Source organism: Agelaius tricolor, unplaced genomic scaffold, assembly GCF_023055355.1.
Source record: "Agelaius tricolor isolate 1412-34295 unplaced genomic scaffold, bAgeTri1.0.p SCAF_1, whole genome shotgun sequence".
NCBI classification, from domain to species: Eukaryota; Metazoa; Chordata; class Aves; order Passeriformes; family Icteridae; genus Agelaius; species Agelaius tricolor.
In genome coordinates this window covers 50,494,708-50,516,048 of record NW_027269261.1, presented here as the reverse complement: position 1 = coordinate 50,516,048, position 21,341 = coordinate 50,494,708, and the positions used below count along the sequence as shown (strand labels likewise).

At 40.6% G+C, this 21,341-nt stretch overlaps 1 protein-coding gene across 5 annotated transcripts in view; it reads left to right on the top strand.

Moving 5' to 3' along the window:
* The window catches only part of MAP7 (microtubule associated protein 7), a 109,348-nt gene that overhangs the window by 7,807 nt on the left and 80,200 nt on the right, over positions 1–21,341 (top strand). For 2 of the 5 annotated variants that reach the window (XM_071433675.1, XM_071433658.1), the window contains exon 1: positions 2,963–3,628. The exons of 1 other annotated variant lie outside the window; for it this stretch is intronic. In XM_071433675.1, the coding sequence (XP_071289776.1) occupies positions 3,499–3,628 (130 nt within the window). In that variant the 5' untranslated portion in view covers positions 2,963–3,498. Of the gene's footprint in view, positions 1–2,960; positions 3,629–21,341 lie in introns of those variants that run through there. 2 more of the 5 variants (XM_071433673.1, XM_071433667.1) reach the window with 2 other exon arrangements.

The following is a 21,341-nucleotide window of genomic DNA, read 5'->3' as shown; positions in this document are numbered from 1 at the left end:
AATGAAGCAATCCTGTTAATGAAAGAAGATAGCAAATCTAGAATTCAGCCATGGTGACTGGTTTCAACTTCCTTTGCATTTCATAGGTAAAGATATCAAGTCTTAGTACCTGATGATGAAGCAGAAACATTTCTCAGCATATTGTTATGATATTAAGTGTCCTAATAGTCCTTGTTAAACTGCTGTTAAAGACTGCTGCATATCAGATGATGGTTTGTGCAGGTAATTACACCTATAGAGTTTAGTTGGTGAAAGTGGGTGTGTTTAAGTGTCATGGTTTGACTGATAATCAGTTTGCAGGTGTTGTAAAAAGGAAAACCCATAAATGACCCAGTGCCCTCAAGATACACAGTTGTCCTCACTCCATCTCTCTCTTGAGGGAGTTTTACTCCATCAGTAAGAGAGCTCAGCTGTGATTGTTTTAATGACAAAAACATGGATGACTAGTGGTTAGAGGGGGAAAAAATATCAATAATAGGAGTTATTTAAGAAAATTGTTTGTTTTGTCTTTTTTTTTTCTCAAGTGTTCAACAGCCTTGTTTCTAAAATTATCCACCCCTTTGTTCCCTCAGGAGAATGTTGCTTTCATCCCAGTTTTCCTATAGAAGCTCCCACGTAGATGAGACAAGGCTGAAATAAGCAAAGCTTTCCTGCTAGGAATACCTCAGGAACTTCTTTTTCTTCCTTCAACCAGTGGATTGAGGAAGGGGGAGTTGTTAGTACAGTCTCTTATGCAGTGCTGGTATCTTTAATATGTGTTCAATAGTATTTTTAGGAATGTTTTTCAGAAAAAAAAAATTGTCCAAGTGCCTAAAGTTTATGGGGTTTTTTTATTTTAATAGGTGTCTCTTATATGTAGTAGGTTGAATTTTATTAGGCATTTGAAAACATTTTGTGAGCTGGCATAGTTTTTAACCACAGGGACCTTGAAATAAAATCTTGCTGTGTAAGCTGAATGTGCTGTTGATACTTTTGCTCTGTCACCTCTGCATTAGTAAGTCAACAGGAAGAAAAATGTACCATCAGTTGCCTGTGTGTCATTGCCCAAATCCATCTGCACCAGCCCCTGAAGCATCAAACTTGGTTATTACTACATTTTGCATGGAGGGCAAGTTACTCTTATGGGTGTGGGGGATTCTGCAAGGACCAAGGAAGTAATTCTCAGTCCTGTAGCTGTTCTGCATAATAGGGAAATGGACATGCTGAAACAGTAAACATACCTGTAAGGTGGGGAGCTGCTCCAGTCAGGTGTATTTTTGTGTGTTATATACTTCTGGCATGTTTTGAAATGCCTATTTAAGGACTTTCTAATCAAAGGCGATTAAACATAATTTTAAAAAGGGTAGAAATCCTTACTTAGTGACTTAAAGCAGTGAAATGGGGTGGAGCAATAATTAATGAAGCTGCCATATAAATATTGTTTTCTATTACTTTTTTCTCTTGGCACATCTTGGCACGTATGGAAAACTGTGATGGTACTAACTACTGTCCACTTTCTGTGATGATGTGTGTTCTGTTATGTAGTGTTTGTGGGAGGCATTAGGTGGATGGGATTTGAGGAATGAAGCTGCTTCTCTTTATGGAATAAAGTAGTGGTGCCTGTATAAATGCCAGAAGGCAAATTGCTGAGGCAAAGAGCAGCTTGTGTTCGAGCTTCTTTCCTTACTCTTTTGTCCACACCCTGTAGTACAAAGCGTCTCTAACTGCACACAAATGTCATCATGTGCAGCTTCCGTGTACACCCAGAGTCCAAGGTGTAGCCAGGAGGAAATACATACTAGAGATGGGCTCTGGGCTTGGTCCTGCAAAATGCTTCTGTTTTGGTTGGGTGTTTTGTGGCTGTGCTGGAGAGGGAAGAACGGTGCAGCTGAGCCTTCAGGTGGTGCTGTGTTCTTCTCGATCTGCTGTGGTCCTGGCTCATGAGCCTGAGATGTGCAAGGACAGAGCTATCCTGCCAGCTGAGCATGATCCAGGACTCCTCTGTAAAGAGCATCCCAGGCCACTGTGGCAGTCAGCATCGTTCATGTCATAAATTCTGACCCTGCTTCGGTTTTGTTACCCTTGTTGTTGAGGTGATCACATAGATCTGTGTGACTCGCAGTTGTCAATGAGCCACCTACAGACTTGTCAGCTAATGTCTGTGCCATCTTGTGGTGGCTGATCAGGTTACATCAAGATTCTCTTAAAAAAACAAACAAACAAAAAACCAACCAAAACAAAACAACCCTGAAGTGAGGAAAAATAATGTACTTTTGAAATTATAGAGTGATTCCAGCTGGCAGTTTTTCTTCAGTAGTGTTTTGAAATGGTGAGCACACCCTGAACTGAGGTGGAAGCGGATGAAGTTTAAGGTGTCTCTCAGGTGAAATATCCGGCATGTTGCATAGTGGCATTTGCAGCTGTGAAGGATGAAACATTCAGATTGCCAAACTTGTGAGCAAGCATTGTGTTGTAAATGGCTTAAGAAAATCCAGAATGCCAGCATATGAGGGAAATCAATTAACTAAAACTACCTGGGCTGCTTGGACTTTGCTCATTTTGTGAAGTGTATGTTAAAAGGTTGATGCTGTAAAACTAATGGTGTGGCACAGAATTTTCAGAATTTTGTTGCCCCATGCTTTCCACACAAACTAGAAATTCTCATTTTTGCGTTTTCACATGTGGAAAAGAATGTTCCAACACCTGTCTGTAATTGTGGGTGTATGCATTCCTAATGCAAAAGGTATGTACTGCATAGGAAGGTGATTAAGGGGGTGGGGGGGCGGTGGCACACACGACACCCAGCACATGCAAATACAGAAGAGGACTCATCCTCATTGTTTTATGTTAGGCTGAAATTTTTAACCATGAATAAGCAGAACAGCTGAGCAAAAAGCAGGTTCATGCCTGGTGCCTTCCAGGCTTCTTTTCACTCAGTGCTCATCTGCTTGTGCAACCGCAGCTCCATTCTCCCGCTGCCTGGAGAGGAGGAAGGAGCAGCCCCTGCTGCCGAGGAGCTTCCAGCTCTCCACAAGCGTGCAGGAGACAGCGTTCCCAAGGCTGGCTCGCTGCAGCTGAGGAGACAGCACTCATAGACCCTCCTTTGATTAGGATGTGTCCGTGTTGTCAGGGCAACTGTTAACAGCGGCGTATCATATTTTCTCCTCTTGTACTGCGTGCTGAATATTTTAGTGTGCTGTGGCTGGAAGAAGGTTGCAGGGAAGAAGGTGCTGCTGCAAGGAACCTGGAGCTGTGGGCTGGGATCTGATTGAACAGGTTAAGACAGCAAAGAGCAGCATCCGAACCAATGTGCCTTTGATTAGGGCTTTTCTTCAAGGAGGGGAACAACTGCAAGCCTTTCCTGCCGACTAGATGTTGGTATTTGTCAGCTGTTTGCATACTGCTTATCCATAGGGGATCTGTTACAAGTGCTCAAATGAGCAGACAGCGTTGCAGCTAGCAGCTAATTAGGGGCTGGAGTTTCTTACTTTTTTTTAATAAGCAAGAGGCAACAGCAGCATGCCTGGTTCAACTACTGCCCTCCGACAAGAGAGACTGAAGAAAAGTGCCAGGCCAAATCCCCCAGGTTTATTCACCATTAATGAAGAGGATGAGCAGCAAAAAAATGGGAATTCCACAAGACTGAAAGGTACGTTGCTGTTCTGCAGTGCAATCAGGGCTGCCTGAGGGATAGCAGGCACAGCAGTGTTTTATTAGCTCCTCTGTGTGCTACAGAGAGTCTGTAAGTGACTGGTGCAGTTTGGCACTCACAAATGTGCTGTGCATGATAGGTGTGTTTAAATCCCCTGGCTTGTTATGCAATCGGCTGCTTTGACTGTGAAGAAAACAATACTTTTTAGTTATTAATCACATTTCTTCTGGTAGGGATAGTGGTCCTGCATCTGAAATATATGAGTGAGTTTCTGTGTGTTTACTTTGACTTCTGTTTACAGTCTGGGTAAAAAACTGTTAAAAAGAAGGGTAGGCTTGGAGAGTACAGAATGCAATGCCTGCCTGTTACAGAAGACAGCTTTGCCAAAGACAATGTGAAACTGTCTATACTTCCACTCGTGTGCGGGAGGGGCAGTGTGCCTTTGGCAGAGTATAAAAAATACACATTGTTCTAATATGCTGACTTTTTGTCTGACAACAAAACAGACAGAAAACACAAACCCAAAAAATTGTTAAAGAAACCTATTTATGGTGCTTAGGGTAGGTAAGCAGTGATGGCAGAGGGATACTGATGGCCATTGATTTATAGTAGGATAGTAGGTCTGTTAAGCCTGTGTAGCCACTGTCTCCCTTGTATTATTTAATTCCTATTTCCTACATGGATCCTAGTATTTAAACTCTTAGTCTGGCAGGGATTCTGCTACTTACAATTGTGACTATTTTTTTTTTTTTTCTTCGAGTGGTTCTATGTGTATGAGCACTCCTTTTGGGGGGGCGGAGGGAAGGGGTGGATTGTACCAGTTTTTGTTTACAAAACAAATGTTAGTTTGTAGCCTCAAGACACTGTTTTAAATTTCAGTTATTACCATTCTACCATGTAACAGGAGAGCCTAGAAAGCATTTAAATAGCAAATTTATAGCATGTGTATTTATTAGAACTGAATAATTTACAGCTAACTGATTATTTTGTTTTTCTTGTAAAAGCTTGGCAGCTTTTACAAACCAATTCAGAACTCAGGTCTTGTTTGTCAGGTTTTTTGAGTTTGCAGCTTGTACTCTTTTTTTCTCAGAATAGTAAAAAACTTAACTGGTTAGAGTTTCATGATAAAATATATATTGCCAGTCATTGTTAATATGCCTGTTGTGTTAGGGTCTTGTGTATGCTGTAAGTTAACTGCTCTTCTGTGTATTTGAAACTGCCCATATAAAATGGAGATCCTAACTCTTAGCATGAGGTTATTGAGTTCTTAATGTTTTAAGAAGCATATTACTTTCCTTTATCGCCCACTGGATGGCTTCCAGAGTCAACAGTCCATAAAGCTAAAAATCAATAATTTGCCTGGTTTTATTCAATGGCACTGCTAGTTTCCCAGCAATTTGTTGACTTAGCTACTCTGTTCTACTTGCAAGAGCTACACATATGTGCTTATCCTTTGTCTCTCTTGTTTTAACTGAGATTTGATTTTTGATTATTCCTTTATTTTCTCTTGTTGCTGTGAAATGTAAGCAGATGCATGTGAACAGTAGCACAGACAAGTGCTGCAGCAAACAAGTTCATGCAGTTTTAAGAAGATAAAAAATTTGTCAGCTTACCTTGACTACTCCTGGTGAGAAATAATATAGCAAATGGTACAAAATATTCTGGAACAATATTCATTTGCTTTTCATTTTACTAAATATTTAAAGTAGCTCATAGTGTCTCTAGAACAGTACACCATTTGCACAGTGATACCTGTTGGTAAATATCTATGTCTGTACATTTGAATGTTATCAGTCATTAGGTGGGTTAGCCTGGAATGCCTAGTAATGAAGAATGCATGTACTCAGGATGCTGTTCTTCTCACCTGGTACCAAGAAAGGTCACTCCAGTGCAGCTCTGACTGGGTGATGGACCCACATGGGGCTTTTGTGAATCTTTAGTGTCTGTTTTCTCTTGCTTCTTTACAGAGTTTGCCTTTCTTAGTTCTTTACCTGTTGTTTTTGCTCAGCAAGCACCTGCAGCTACTGAGATTTTTTTTTTTTCTCTCTAGCACATCCTAAGTCAGGGTTGTCTTTGTGGGAGATGGGCTAAATGTTGTCTTAATCTGCAATTTCTGTTATCATGCTGGACCTGTCTTTGTACAGCAGTTTAAAACCCAAGAGGCCTTTAATGGATCTGATACTCCAAAGAAGTTCCTTCCTCCATTAAGAGTATTTCAATATCATCACAAGATTTAAAATAATCAATATTTTCATAGTTCAGATCTTTTTAGACTACTAAGCCTTGATTAGACTTTTTATGAGAGTTGTTTTATCATCTTGGAAACAAATATTTATGTGGATCTTAAAGTGGCTGGCCTTTGTGAGGTTTTCTCTAAATTGATTTTAGTACTGGCCACTCTTCTGCTTGTCTGGCTGTCTGCATTGTAATTGGAGGAGTCTGGTGGGCAAAATGAGTTTGTTTCTCCAGTGAAAACAAATAATGACAGTGTTGGAGATATGAAAAGCATGCAGTGACCTTTATAGCCAAGTGCTCCTGATCTTTCCTTTGCTTTGATGTGAACTGTATTTACTGCTTTTTCAACAAATATTTCAACTTCCTTTCCTCTTCTTGGCTTTGGGACAAGGCCTGCATATTTGTTATACATCTGTATGTCACCCACTGTTTCAGGGGTGTCTTGAGATGCTGTTGTGTAGTAGAAGAGTGCAGATAAAAATTACTTTGAATATCCTTTTTTACCTTTATTAACAGTATTTATTCTCCTTTCCTGTTATAATATTCAGGAATTTTGCTACATAGTGCACTCTTCAAATACAATTTCTATGGGTTTACAGAAGCTCATTCTGCACTCAAATTGGTTTTTGGTTTAGTTACCAGCTTTCCTGCAGTTCTGCATCTATATTCACAAAGAAAACAGGCAAAACAGGAAGAGAACCACGCACTTAACAGCCTTAATGTTTCCTTAAAGTGTGTGTAGTTAAACAGATATTGTTTCTGTGACTGAAGAGAATGTATGTATGTGGTTCTGTACATAAATCACAAATACGTGGCTTTGAGTAGATTAGTGTTTAATTACAGGTATCCATCCTGTGTGTGTGAACTTCAGCTTCAGCCATTCCTTGAATTCAGGCACAAGCAATTCAATCTGCCTTAGAAGATTTCCCTCCTCTGCTCTGTTAATTTTGTGCTCCTTGGATGTAGTCTTAAAACCTTACTCAATTTTATGAAATTTTAAAGTGATGCTTCCTCTCCTTCCTCTTAGGAAGAGGACCTTCTCAACTGTTGATAATGTGTGTCTAAAACTATCGCTTAACAAGGCTGGAAAAGCAATGCTTATGTTTCTGGGTTATGAATTTGAATACTTAATAACTGAAATAATTATTACATTTGTGACAAATTAGTGAAAAGTCTCAATTTAGCAATGGAATCCTTCACCATCCTGCTTATTTAAAACTCATCAAGGGAGGGTACCTCTAATCTACTGAGTGAGTATTGCCAATACAAAGCTGGACATACCTGCCTTAGCTTTCTGAACAGTAGCACTGATTCTTTGTCATCTTGAAAACAAGAGAAGGGCTTTTTTCAGTCCTTTGGTGAATGACAGTGATGTCAGTGATCACCAGCAGATTTTGCAACTGTTCTGTGGCTGGAAATGTTTGTGCATACTGCTCATTTCAGATGAAAGATTTGTTCTTCCAGAGACATGGAGGAGATTTCTTATATCATGACTGTTAGGGTGCTTAGTTGCCATGTTCTGCATGTGATAGGGAAACATATTTCTTTTTAGACTCAGATTGTCTAACTTTTAGTTCAGTTGTTGTCTGTTACTGTGTGTCTATACCCAAAGCAAACTTAAGATACTTGAAAGAAAAGGGAACTTGGCATCTTAGGTGCATTAAACTGATAGTCCTAGAAACTGAAACTGTATACTTACAAAACAGGTATTGCATGGGGCGTGGAAGTGTAATTTTATCCCACGCTGCAGAGTCTGTGCCTCAGGCAGGATCCAGAATGACAGTGGAGTCTCTGGCTTTCACCACACTTTAAACCAGCAAATCTGCCTGGGATGGTGGCTCTCAATGGGGCCTCTTGATGCTGGTCAGGAGGCTGACCTCCAGTTTGTTTGGGGCAAAAAATGGTGAGCCAATTGTTGAAGGCTGATGAACTGGCTTACCAAAATCAAGTACTGGAGGTTTTTCTGACAATATATAGCCCTATTTGCCCATCTGCATTTGAGGCAAAGTGAGTGAAAGGAGTGGATGGAAGGAAAGAAAGGAACCAATTCTCATTTCGATGCTGGTTGTATAAAGGGGCAGGGTTGAGAACCCAGACAGTGTGGTCTGGTGTCCCGCACCTTCCACTGAATTCTGCTGATGTGTCTGTGCACTTCCTTTCTTTCTGCTAGCTAAGGCCAGGAGAAGAGGGGTCCAAAAGTATATTTGATTCTTCTGGACATTTATTTACAGAATCACAGAAAAGGTTGAGTTGGAAGGGATCCACAAGGATCATTGAGTCCAGCTCCTGGCCCATCACGGGACCATCCCTGAGAATCACACCATGTGCCCAAGAGTATTGTCCAAACATTTCTCAAACTCCGTTAGGATTGGTTCTGTGACCACTTCCCTGGGGAGCCTGTTCCAGTGCCCAACCATCATCTGGGTGAAGAACCTTTTCCTGATATCCAACCTAAACCTCCCCTGACACAACTTCAGGCCATTCCCTCAGGTTCTGTAACTGGTCAGCATAGAAATCACTGTCTGCCCCTCCTCTTCCCCGCACAAAGCAGTTGTAGATTGCAATGAGGTCTTTTGAAATGCCTCTCAAAGTGTCTGGGAGGTACATTCTTTTAAAAGCCCTACGTTCATTGTTTACAGTGTAGCTGTTGGGGAGAAAAAAGGAACTGGTGTTTTTTTCAGGAAACCCCTGCCTCTGTTTGTAGGGAGTCCCCATTCATAGCTGTAGGTGCTAGGTAGCAGGAAGCATCCCATTTGTAACCATGACAAAGAGATCCTAACATGAAGAAATTTATAAGCAGTAAAGGAAAGAGACTATGCTGGAAGTCTGGGGGATAGCAGGGAATGTGTCTACAGACCAGTAGAGCAAATCTGATTTGTTCAGTCCCTCTGGCTTTCAGAGTGAAAGTCCAAGGTCTGAGGACTTGGCTTGTATTGTAACACAGCCTGTTCATCAAAGTGTGAGCTGGGATTACTGACAGTGCTTATCTGTGCTGGGTGAGAATCATCTTACACTTCTAGCTCAGCCCCATGAGAAGAGGCTTCCACGGCTGATTCTGGAGGATTTTGTTCAGTTCTTTTGGTGACTACTTTTTTGGGGGCAAACAGCCTGTGGTCTATTCATGTGTTCAGGGAGCATACTTGACATTGAGTGCATTGATGGCAAAAGTAAAAAAAAAAATATGATGCTGATAGTTTTGAAAGTTTAAGTTATTTGTTAAGGTGCATTCAGTTGAACTTGGCATGTGAACTAGGATAATCCCTTCTAAGGAAAGACTGAATTTTGCAGAATAGCTTTTGTTAAGTACATGCAGTTATTTCAACCAAGGTCTAAATGATAACATGGTGTTCAGCAGAACTGCTGAACTGGGGAGAATAGGATGCAACATTTGGCTACTGTACTTGCAGGACGGGATGCTTGTTGAAGTTGCAAAAAGATTGGTGTTCAGTTTGAGATAATTCTCAAGAAAGCTTTTGTACAAGAAACACCACTCATGAAAGATTGACAGCAAGCAGTGGAATTTTTCCCTATTCTCTATTATCACTGTAAAAGTCATGACTTTAAAAAACTGGAATTTGATATATGATTCTGTGTGGAAAATAAGGTTCATGGCCATTTCTTATGGGGAAAAAGAGAAACCTGGAGAGTGATAGATCTGTCCAAGAATCCTGAAATGCTCTGAGGTCTTGTTGCATTCTTTTTTCCCTGAAAATATGCCAATAATACTATTTAGAGGACTTTATACAGTAACACAACTTTGGAATTAGTTGACAGCAAGAAGAAATGGATTCCTGTGTCCTATTGTACTGCGTGACACACACCATGTTTTTATTTTGCAGTGAAAAATTGAGGCAATAGCTTAGCTCATGTTTTTAAAAGAAATACACTGCACTTCTATCACCTGATATTTTTGTGATTGTGGTTTTGGTGCTCTTGCTGCTGTTTGCAAAGCTTGCTCAGAAACTGCTGTTCACTCCCTCTAAGCTGGCTTTTTACCCAGGTATGTAGCAGTCTGAATTTATTTTTAAGGGAAAAGCTTTTGCTTGTCATGTTGAACTCCAGAGAAATTAATGAGCACTGGCCTAGGGCGTTGCTTGTGGCCATGAGTGGTGATGGAGCTCTATGTATTACCAGGATCAGCTGATTCAGTGGGAGTACATAATTTTTCTTCCTACACAAGCTCACATGTGTGCCTTCTTTGCTTTCTTATCTACCTACAGAATAATTTTTGTGCCTTTTTAATTTTTTCTGGCTTCTTTGAATTCAATCTGTACTTTACAACTGGAGGCCATTTTTTTTTCTGTTGTTTGAGAATTAGGAGTTCTGAATGACAGCATCTCAAAAGAGTCTCATGGCATTATCAGAGGTCTCTTCAGAAGTGATTTGTGGATGTGGGATTTTTTTGTTTGTTTGCTGAGACATGCTATGGTATTATTTAATCTAGTCTACCCAACCTCAGACCACAACAGTAATATTCCAGAACAAATGCCACAATGATTAATGCAATTTGCTCTGTTTTAATGAACTGCCTTTAGTCACTGAAGGTGCATCTCACAGTGCATTGTGTTTGCAGCCAAGCACTGCTTGAAACTCATGAGTTTTAGATGCATTGAGTTGAAGCATGGTTTGAGTGGACACTGATGTCTATAGGTCAGATTTGTATAATGAATGTAAGAGACACTAAGAGCCAATGTTTAATAAACAAAAATGCAGATGAAGTATCAGAAATTAAATCAGAGTATTCTAAAACTTGGACTTTGAAAACTTGCTGCTTGAAGTAAATTATTTTTCTTTTTCAGCAGAGTGGAATCACATTTACTAACTTCTGCATAAAACTCACATTGATTTATAGGTCTAACCATGAAACCCATGACTGAATTGTCCCAAGCCTCATCGTAGTGCGTAGATGTAGCCTTAACAGCTTAGTCAAGTTCAAGGGAGGAATGACTAGGGGTAACATGCAGATGGTATAAATTTTCTTTTTATGCTGGCAGTTTCAGAGGAGAACCACTTGAATGCTAGCTTCACTTTCTCCTTTAAATGATTAACTTGCTGATAATGGCTAGAGTAAATGAAGTTCCAGAAGGCAGGTCACTGCAGCTTAACCTGGATGCAGGTTTCTCCAGAAAGCAGAATTGTGTCCCTGTTGTAGTTGAGGAGACAAGGGGTTTGGAGCAGGCTATACCAGTGAAAAACTGAACTGCTTTGTCGGTACTGGCACAGACCTGTAACTGTACTCTGTGTTTTTCTCCTGGGGAGCTCTGAGTTGTTTTGAAGTAGATGAATACCTTCTGTAGCTTCAATGAGATGGTGGTACGAGATTGATTTTTATTGTTTGTTGAAGTTTTTGTTCTGTTTTATTCTGGACAAATAGATTTTCATCCAGTTACTTCAGATCTGTTGAAGCCTAGTTTTGCTCTTCAGCTCTCTGGAGGAAACATAGTTTTTCTCAGGGATTAGCTGTATTTCTGCATTTTTATGTAGTTTATCTGTGCAGTTGTCAACAAGAAGAAACTGGGTTTGGAATTAAGAGTTTGAACAAATCAAGCATAGGTATCTAATGAGACGTAAAATGTGGCAAGTAGCAGAGATTCCAAGTTATAGAGGTCTTACAGTTGATGCTTATCACACAGGAATAAAAATTCAGTTAGATGAACCACTCCTCCTTATCTGGTACTAGTGTCTGTAGAGATGGCTTCAGGAAAAGCAGGAGTTTCCTGGTAGAAGTCACATTTGTGGTTTTTCAACTGGTCTCTAATTGCAGCAAGGGGTCTTCAATAGTGCATGTTGGAGGCCAGATCTACAATCAACTTAATTCGTAGACCAACTGACTTCTGTTCTGAGAGTTATCCAAAACCCTCAAGAAGCCAGGAGAAATGGCCAAGGTACTGGGGTTCCCAGAAGGGACTCAATGTACTTAGAGTTTGTGGTTTGGTTGCTGGCCACCTGCTCATCAGTCTTTATTTCTTCTGTTTCACATCACTGCAGTGTGAGCCTCCAGTAATGCCTACTAATTGGCCTAGTCTTCACACAGAGGTTGATTGATTGATTTATTTTCACTGTCAACATTCTTCTGAGTTGTCTTCTTATATCTGAAGCTGACATAGGACCAAGTCTCCTTCTACAATGTCACACCAGCCACAACTGCTCACAGATCTCTTCTGTGCTCTGCCACTGGCTTTTTGTTTAGCATTGAAGGGTTATGAAATGAAGCTGGTGCCATGGCACACCCTTACAGGAAATACTCCAGCTGGTGAATTTTGTCTTCACAAGAGCTTTCCTGCAGCATACTGCCATATCCACCTCCCATTGCATGGTATGCCATGCTAAAAATGTGCTCTTTCCTAATCAAGAAAAGGGTTGCTCCCTGAAAGATCTGAGGATAGTCAATGACACAGAAAAAATTAGGAAGAGTTTTTATCATCTTTCTCCTGGGAGGCAGTAAGGAAAAGGATTGAGGAGCTAACACTTTCAAAACTCAGTTTTCTGTAGGATGCCTGAGTTCTGATTTGATTGCTGGGAATATGATTGTAGTGCTGATGTCCTAGGCAGACAGTCTGAGAAGTTGAAAGTCCAGTGAAAGATCCTTGACCTAAAATCTATGATACTCTAGAACATTTTGTTAAATGTGCTGAGGAGGCTTGGGTGGGGATTTTTCCTTCTTGAATTCCTATCTTTTTCGGCTTCTTTTTAAGCTCGTGCACAGGCAAGGCGTATTATAGAAGTGCTGACAGAACTTGATTCATACTGTTGTATCTTAGTGTACAAAGCTATCTTGTTTCTCAATTCTGCTTCAGGAAGCTTTTCTGAAAGCTGTTTTGGAAATGCAGGTTTATCCAGTTACCCGCCCTTGAAATAAGAAGTCCTTCTTTCACACAGCCAGTTCTGGCTTTGGGTTTTTTTCCTTTATTCAAAGTCAATTGCCTCATCGCCTGCATGCTGACTAAATGCACTAGTAAAATTACAGTACTGAATTTTGGCTTGTGTGCTAAGACACCACTAATCACACCAAACACATCTGAGCTGTTTCTAAGGACAGAGATGTCATGTCAGTGGAGTTTGCACTAGTTTATAGTGCAGGAGTGGCAGTGTGGTGGAAAACAATCTGATGAACCTTCTTGCCTGTCATTTCTTCTTAATTGTAGCAGTGCTTTCATTGAGGAATGTACATCCCATCTTGAACATGCGGTCCATACAAATTCTAGATAATGCTACTTTCACTTTTGGTGTGCATCTCCTTTCACTAGAAAAATGAAAACATGTTTACCTCACTCTCATTCTCTGCAGCAAAGGAAGAAAAAGTAGGTTTTGTTTTGTTGGGTTTTTCTAAACACAAACAACCTTTACTAGCCACCTAACAATGGTAGTGATGTGTTTACTTGCAGTCTGAACTGCAAAATAAGAGGTAAGGAAAAAAGCAGATGGAAGTTGCCATCTGTAAACCAGAAAAGGACAGCAAAAACCAGCTGCTGAGAGAGGTATTGGCAATAAAACCAGGCTGCAGATCAAGTAGTTTGTGCTTTTTGTGCCTGGGTTATCACTGTTTTGATATGTTCTTACAGTTCCACTTTGGTTTTTTGTGAATTATGCTGTAATGTATTGATCTGCTTCTGTGCTAGTATTTTTCTCTACCAGATCTATTGTCAGTTTTAGGAAACACAATTGTCATAGTTTGTGTCCAGGGAGTTTCTATGAGCCTCACCATCCCTGTGAGTTAGGTAGAGTTATGCTGCTGTAAACCATACCTCACACGCTCAGTGTCACTGAAGGCTGCATGCAGCACAGCCTGGCTTTTCCCTACAGTATGTTCAACTTAAATCTTTGTAGTCAGTAACTGATGCAGAGCAAAGCAGTACTGTGCAGACTGGGGTGCTCACACACAGCACGGAAATGGTTGTGGATGCCTCCTGTTTTCTTTAGACTTTTTTTACAATTCCTCTCAGATTTCACATGTTTGTGGCATCTGCGTGATGAGCAATGTTCCAGGACTGAAATATTTAAGGTGATAGTAGGATGGTTTGATCTTCCTTTCCTGAGAAGTGAAGACAACATCTCCATGATAATTATGTTGCAGTTCTGAAAAGGCTCCTGACCCCAAGGTTCGCAGAGGTGATTTCTGCTCATTTTAGCTCTGCAAACAGGCCCTGCTATTGCCTGACTATAAACAGTTCAGTGTGTTTTGCTGCTACTAGCAGTTTCCTTTAAGGGAACTCTTAACTAATCTCCATGAGGATTTAGCTTACTCTTTGAGAAAGTGCTGCTGTTTAGTCTTTCTTTATACTCCAGGCTGGGATTGTAGACTTTTCTTAAACTTGTCCTAGGATTTCTTTTCAAAAATTTCTAGATAATTGCCAGTAGCAAGCTCTTACCCCTAAAATCTAGTCCCAGATACTTAAACTGAGGTTTGTTTTTTTTTCCTATAGATCAAGGCACAAAGGTTTGCTGATGTCAAAGTCTGACAGCCAGTTTTCAGTAGAGTTCTTGGGCAGGGGTACTTTTAAGATGTCATTGGCCTCTTCTGTGTTCCTGCCTTTTTTGTGGGGGGTGTAGTTGGTTTAGTTCTGTTTTATTTTTTAAGTAGGGGAAACATCAATATGGGTTTGTAATCCTGATGAGTTCCCAGGAGCTTTCAGAAGGAAGGGAGTCTGTGTTAGGGAGAGAGGTTATGCTCCTTCTTCCATTCACTTTTGTGACATTATATAAAGTAACATAGCTTTAGAAGGAAACAAGGTAGGGAACAACTTCATGAAAAGGTTCACTTCTGCATTTCTGGTGTTGGTAACATGTTTTATGCTTAAAATGAGCCAAGATACTTCTTAAAACATAGTGGATTGATAGAGTTACTGTATGCTTATAAATGGGATGTTCTGTAAGTAACTTCTGTTCTGAACTAAAGAGAAGCCAGTACCCTTAAGAGTAAGATAATGAATTTTTCTCTGTGGTTATAAAACCTGTTGTAATGTGTGTCTGAGGAGAGGGGGAGGCATTTCCTTACTTTTAAAGGACTTTTGCCATCCTCATTCTTAGCAACTTCTCTTCACAGAATATCCAACCTGACCTCACTTGGGTGGACTGAGCTAGTGTGGAAGTACACCGAGCTAGGAGGCTGGGAGTGAGCGAGAATGACACAAGTCAAGAGAATCCCAGAATGGTTTAGGTTGGAAGGAACTTTAAAGCTCATATACTTCTGACCCCCCTGCTGTGGGCAGAGACATATTCCATTAGAGCAGGTTCCTCAGAGGCCCATCCAGTCTGGTCTTAAGCACTTCCAGGGATGGGATCTACAGCTTCCATGGGCAACCTGTTGTAATGTCTCCCCACCCTCACAGTGTGGGGAATTCCTTTCTAACATCTACTCTAAACCTACCCTCCTTCAGTTTGAAATCAATTCCCCCTTGTCCTATCACTACCTATCTTCATGACATTTTTTTCTCCAGATGGCATAACAATATATTTATAAAAACTGAGGCATGCTCTTCACTTGAGGAAAGCTTGTTTTTCAGTTTTAAAGCTGCTTCCTTCTGAGACTGGTTATTTTGGAAAATAACCAGTTATTGATTAACAGTCCCTCTGAGACCTTTTCACATGGAAATTCTTGTGACTTACAGAAAAAATATCATGTCTAGTAGCATTTACAGGAACAGTATCTGTTTCCCTCTCTGGGGAGAGGGAACTTGTTTTTACAGAACATCCTGACAATAGTGATTATATGAGAGCTTTCCCATCTGATTCAAATATTTCATGCTGTGTAGGGATTATTGAATATTACTCTGCGGAAAAACAGTCAGCCAAAGAAGTTCTAATTACTTACTGGCAGAGCAACAGTGGACCTCCTTTCCAAAACCTCTGCACAAGGTTTTCTCCCTTTCTTTTTGTCAGACTTTCCGTTTGCTTAAATGTTCTTTAAGTAAAAACAGCATTTATTGTTTCCTCCAGATTGATTTAATATGGAGCATAACATACATATTTGTGAGGTACATATCACAAATACTTTTTTTAACAACATATTTGGCCTGTAAATTTTTGAGAAGACTTTGCTACTTGTAGATATTAAAAGATGTGAAATCACTGTGTGCATGTCCTTAAACCTCTGCTCTCTATTGCACTCTTGGATCTTTAAATGGGAAAATCCAATGAGATTTGGCTTTTCTATTATATAACACACTGTTGTGCAATTATAAATGCTAATGCCACGTTCCAAATACCTTTATTTTGTGCTGCACTACAAAGCAGTGCAATGTTGGATTATGTTTTTATGCTTTGCTTTTTAAAGGGAGGAAAATAAAATGAGGAAAACTGGGAATCTGTTGGTGTCCTGCATGCCTTTAAGATTAATTGGGACTTTGTACTGAAAGAGAAGCTAATTTGTGTTGAATGCAACTGGCTGCTGAGTAAGTGGAGCGTTGAGGCTTATGTTAATTGGCAGTTGTGCCTCTTCTGCTGTTTCCTGGTGCTGTACTCGGTGACCTGGTTGGGCTGGGCTGGCATGGCCTGTATCTGGTCAGAGCTGCTCACACCCTGCTGCTTGCAGAGTGGGGCTGCTTTAATGGACACTTGCATGGCACGATGGCCATGGTGCTCCGAGCTCTGCCCGTCACGTGCCAGTGGAGCCAAGAGCTCTGCGTGCTGAGGTGCTGGTGGCCAAGCAGATGGAAATGGAGATTGCCTGCCAGGCTGGTTTGCTGGCTCTGCTGCCACTGCATCGGATTGCCTATTCGCGGACTTGAGATGTAGATATGTACAACAGTTGATATAATCTTCTGTGCAGTTTGAGTATCTTTTGGTAAATTTTGCACATACAGAGCTGCCTGGTCAGCCTGGGAAATAACAAATTTTTGAAGTATTTCCATTCCCTGTCCCAGCTGGGTAAGACCTTCTAACATATTATAGTGTGATTTGTGATTTTGGTGAAGCTTATTGGCTAAACTTTTTTTATCAGTGGTGTTTGTATTTCTGCTGTCTGTGGGTACCTTTTGGAGGATATCTTCATGTCAGAGCTTTCCAAGCAAGGATTGCTGCTGACTGCTGTGGCAAAGTACAGAGCAGTGCTGTGGTTACGTGCTTAGTGCTTTTGACATGAAGGGAAGCCTTTGCCCCTGCATCTGCCCTTGAGCAAGGGAGGGTACTACCCTTCACCCACATACTGTGACATAGGTGTTTGTGAGGCATCGTTGACAACTCTTCCAGTACTTCAAATAGATTATTTGAGAAAGAACAATAGTTAATATTGCTAAGCCATTCCTTCACCCCCAGGTAAACAAAGTAGGAGCACTTATTTATGGGGAGGAGATGCAGTATGGTTTGTTTTGAGGGGTTTTTTTTTTAAATCCTTAAACAAATACAGACATAGGCAGATTATTAATGCCAGAGGGGTGTGGGAAGAAGTTACACTATTGGTTGTGTCACAGGCTTTGGCAAAATGAAACACAAGGCTTGTAGACAGCAATTCTAGATCCCGTTCTTGCGCTATTGTGTCAAGTACTTTGCTTCTAAGAGAGTGGGGGAAAAGCTCAGCTAGGCTATTACCTGCTGTAGTTAATTCTACAAATAGATGGACACTAAATTTTGAATTAGCTGTCACAATTGGAAAGATATCCCATTGTATCATTTGAAGTCCACCTAGTAAAGGACTTAGGTACTTCTGTTTATGAGCACTGAAAAGCTCATGTGTGCTCCTTTCCCATGGTTTTAAAAACCTTTACCAAAGGTCTTTTAATAAATTCTCTAAATAGGAGTTGAAATAAAAACAAGGCTTATTGACCTTGAAGTATTTAAAATATTGCATGGGATAGTTGCAACTGAATGGTTTTCTCTTTTCAGAGCTGCAAATGTTTTGCCCAACTGTAATTCTGCCCAATGTAGTTCTAACTCATGAGTAGTGCAGAGCTCAGTTTGTCCTAAGAAGAGCTATGTGTGGGGAATTTTAAAGATGTCTGGCAAGAAGATGCATGCTTAGGCTTGTGCAACACCATTAAAAAGGCTGGGCCAACTTTGTCCCTGTTGTCATTCTTCTGAAGCAAAGTAAATTGAAAATGTAGCAAATCTGACCATGCTTAAAACATTTTTATTCTTCTTTTGTTAATGGACTGAAGGCACTTATTGCCCTGTCTGGATCTCTCTGGCGTTATTGAACTGAACTGCATTTTGCAAGTAAACAATTAGTGGTCTAATTCTTGCTTTAAAAATAACTATACAATACCCATTTCAAAGAATGAGACTGCTCCCAAGGACAAGTACAGTACCTCAAGTTGCCTTGAAGAAATTGGTGCAAGTTTCTCATCAGCCTTTGAATCCCAGATCTGTTTATTTTCTGAATTATTGGTGGGGCTTTACATCCTGCTGTCACGTGATATCTCAAAATAGTAGAACTATAAAAAGGTTGATAATTTTGCAGTGGAATAGCTACTTTTTAGAACTTTTTTTTTCTGGCAAGTGGGGAATGATTAGGCTATTAGGCAACTTGGAGAAAGGGAGTTTGGAGCAAGGGACTTATAAAATGAATGGTCTGAATCATCTCTCTCCTCAGTCAGGGCTGAGGCATTCTGGCAGGACTGCAGGCAGGGCTGCTCCAGCACAGCCTGGTATTACTTGTGTGGAGAAACAAAGGGCTTCAGTCCTGAAATACCCAGCCTACTACTCATCAGAGAACAGGGCTCCATAGGATTTGATGGGAAGACAGGTCAAGAATGTCTGGCACAAGGAAGACAGGCATTATAGAGAAGAGTTACTTCTGCTTTAATTTTGTGACTGAAATCTTGCTTTTTCACACTTCATGTTGTTTTATTGCAATGTTTACTTACCTGGGCTTCCCAGAAGCCTGCACTGTCTGTTTATCTGCAATAGTGGCTATATGTGTGCCAGTAGCTCATCTGACTTGTGTTTTAGAGCTTCCCAGAGATCAAAGCTGCATTTACAAGAATGGGAGAGAAGCTATGCTGGACTGGGTCCAGATTCCTTGGGTTTGTTCTCATGCTACTGGCAGTAAATGTCTAGATTGTTTTGCAGCCGTACCATCAATTTGCTGCACTGCTTATGCTGGGGGAACCTGGCACTGAATTTGACTTTGCTGCATTTATTTTATTGCAAACGATGCATCATGAGTCAGAAAGAGAGAGGTGTTAAAATGATGGCTTGTGGATGTCATCCAGGATGTATAAAGTCAGCATTTTCAAACACAAAAGCTACAGAAGTGACTGTACTGATACAGTTAGCCTGTGCCTCAGGGAGACTCTCACAAAAAAGTGAAATGGTCCACTCAGTTCTTTGATGTGTGGTCTCTGAAGTCTGCATTATTTAATAGTAAACCTGTCCCAAAAGTTATTGGTTATTGGAGGCTTGGGAGGCTTTTTCAGTTCGTTGTTTTGGTTGGATTGTTGTAGTTTAGTTTTGGTTTGTTTGGGGTCTTTTTGCTTTTGTTTTTTGTTTGGGTTGTGGGGATTCATTTTTTGTTGCAAGTACTTTAACATCAGCTAACAAGGCTGCTGCCTTAAGACTGGGATTTGGCTGCAGCTTATGAACTGCCTCAAATAACACTTTGGGGAGTAATGAGGCTGGCTACTCTGCCACTGAATCAAATACTTAACTGCTGCATGGTTGTTCAGGCTCTATTCACTGTTCAGTAATTGCAGTGTTTGATAGTGTGGCTCTGTCTTTTAAAGCTGTTCACCAAATTCCTTGGTCCAGAGCAGTTTCTTCAAGGACTTGCCAAGCATACAACCTAAATAAATGCAGAAGAGACTGCTCTTTCCACAGAATTTTGTCTGCTGGGAGGAAAGGACATAGCTGGGAGGAAAGGTGCACCAGCACATCAGGCAAGGTGCAGTTCCTGGCAGTTCTCACAGAAAAGATGTGTAGGTGTGTAGTCACACCTGGATACAGATGTGCTTACAATGGACAGTGTTTCTGAAGGGTCCCTGCTTCCCATGGATGCTGTACAGCAGTTACATGTATAACACTTTGACAGTACACTGAAGCATTTGGGAAAAGGTGGTGCACTTCCTAAGGAAAATGGCCTGTCCTGGAGCTGTTTGTTGAAGTTCCTATGTCTTTCCAGTAATAACATCCTAGTGAAACTAACTTTAGCTGCTTTAGCCTGCATTTCTAGGAGCTCCATAATGATGGTAATAAACAGAAATATTTTTCTTTCTTTAATGCTCCATAGCTGCAAATTATGGCACTTCCAAGATTCTGAATTCTACCTCTCTCTTCTTATTAAGGAGGCCTACATGCACTGCTGCTTAATTCTGATTTCTTGTGACTGAAACTTGCCTATTTTTGCTCAACAGTGGAAGCCATGACTCTCCTGACAGCCTCCTTCTGAAGAGTGTATTAGACATCATTGCTTAGGTACTTAAATGTGTGGAATAACTCTTAAGTTTTCTCCTAGGACACTGGTACAAGGGAAGCAAATCTCACCCTCAAGTAAATTCCCTCATAACTGTACTATTAATCAAAATAGCTGATTAAAAAAAAAATCTGTGGATATAGGTCTAACTGAAGTCCAATAGTGACATAAACTACACTTAAAAAAAACTTGAAATCAAATTGGCATCCTAAGGCTCATACAAAATAGTTGGAGAAGGTTTTTTGCTGAAACTGTGTGATCAATTGTGCAATTATGGGTTAAGAATAAAAAAAAAATATTCTGCATGTTTGGATCACATTTTTGGGCAGAAAGAGGGCTTTTTTCAGCATCTAATGACTTGTCTCAGACTACCTGGATCACCTACAGGTCTTATTTCTGGCATACAGCTCATGAGAACTCCAAGAGAGAGGTGTGTTTCTCTCCCCTTCCTGGAATGGGAATTGCAGAACCCTTATGGTATCTGTCAGCTGCCAGCCATGTTCCCCCTGTCCAGCCATACTTTGCCTTACACAGGTTGTTTTCAGGACAGCCATGGAAGAGACTGAACTCTCAAAAGGGATCTTTACATTGTTCTTAGTTGCACTCAGCTGTTTTCAGCTAATGCTCTTTGGGGTTTGGGGAGTGTTTTCAACATGAGATCTGCTCTCAGTACCAATGCTTCTGTTTAATTGTTCTTTTTGATGTTTATATACTAGCTTGCTCTTGGGTATGGGGGCATTGCCCTTCTGTGTGCAGTTGGAAGGGCAGAACTCACACAGTGGGTCAGGAGCAAAGTCAACAGAACAGTGAAGGACACCTGACTTCTGCTTATTCTTATGCCACAGTGACTATTGACTTGTACAGAAAAAAAAAAATTGTGCTATTACTGCTGGGGGGGGGGGGGGGGGGGGGCTGTGGGGGGGAATGAACTGGCTGCTTGTTCAGATTTTCAGAAGCTTTTTCTGTTAATGTGCTAAAATAATTTTGTGAGGACATTGAATCTACAGTGAAAGCATGTCTTGCCAGGAGACTGTTAAGCCCCATAATTGTGATTGTTTCCTGTCTACCAGAAAGTAAGTAGTTCAAATACCCACTTTTTGCTTTGACATATAAAGAATAGGAAAAATAAAT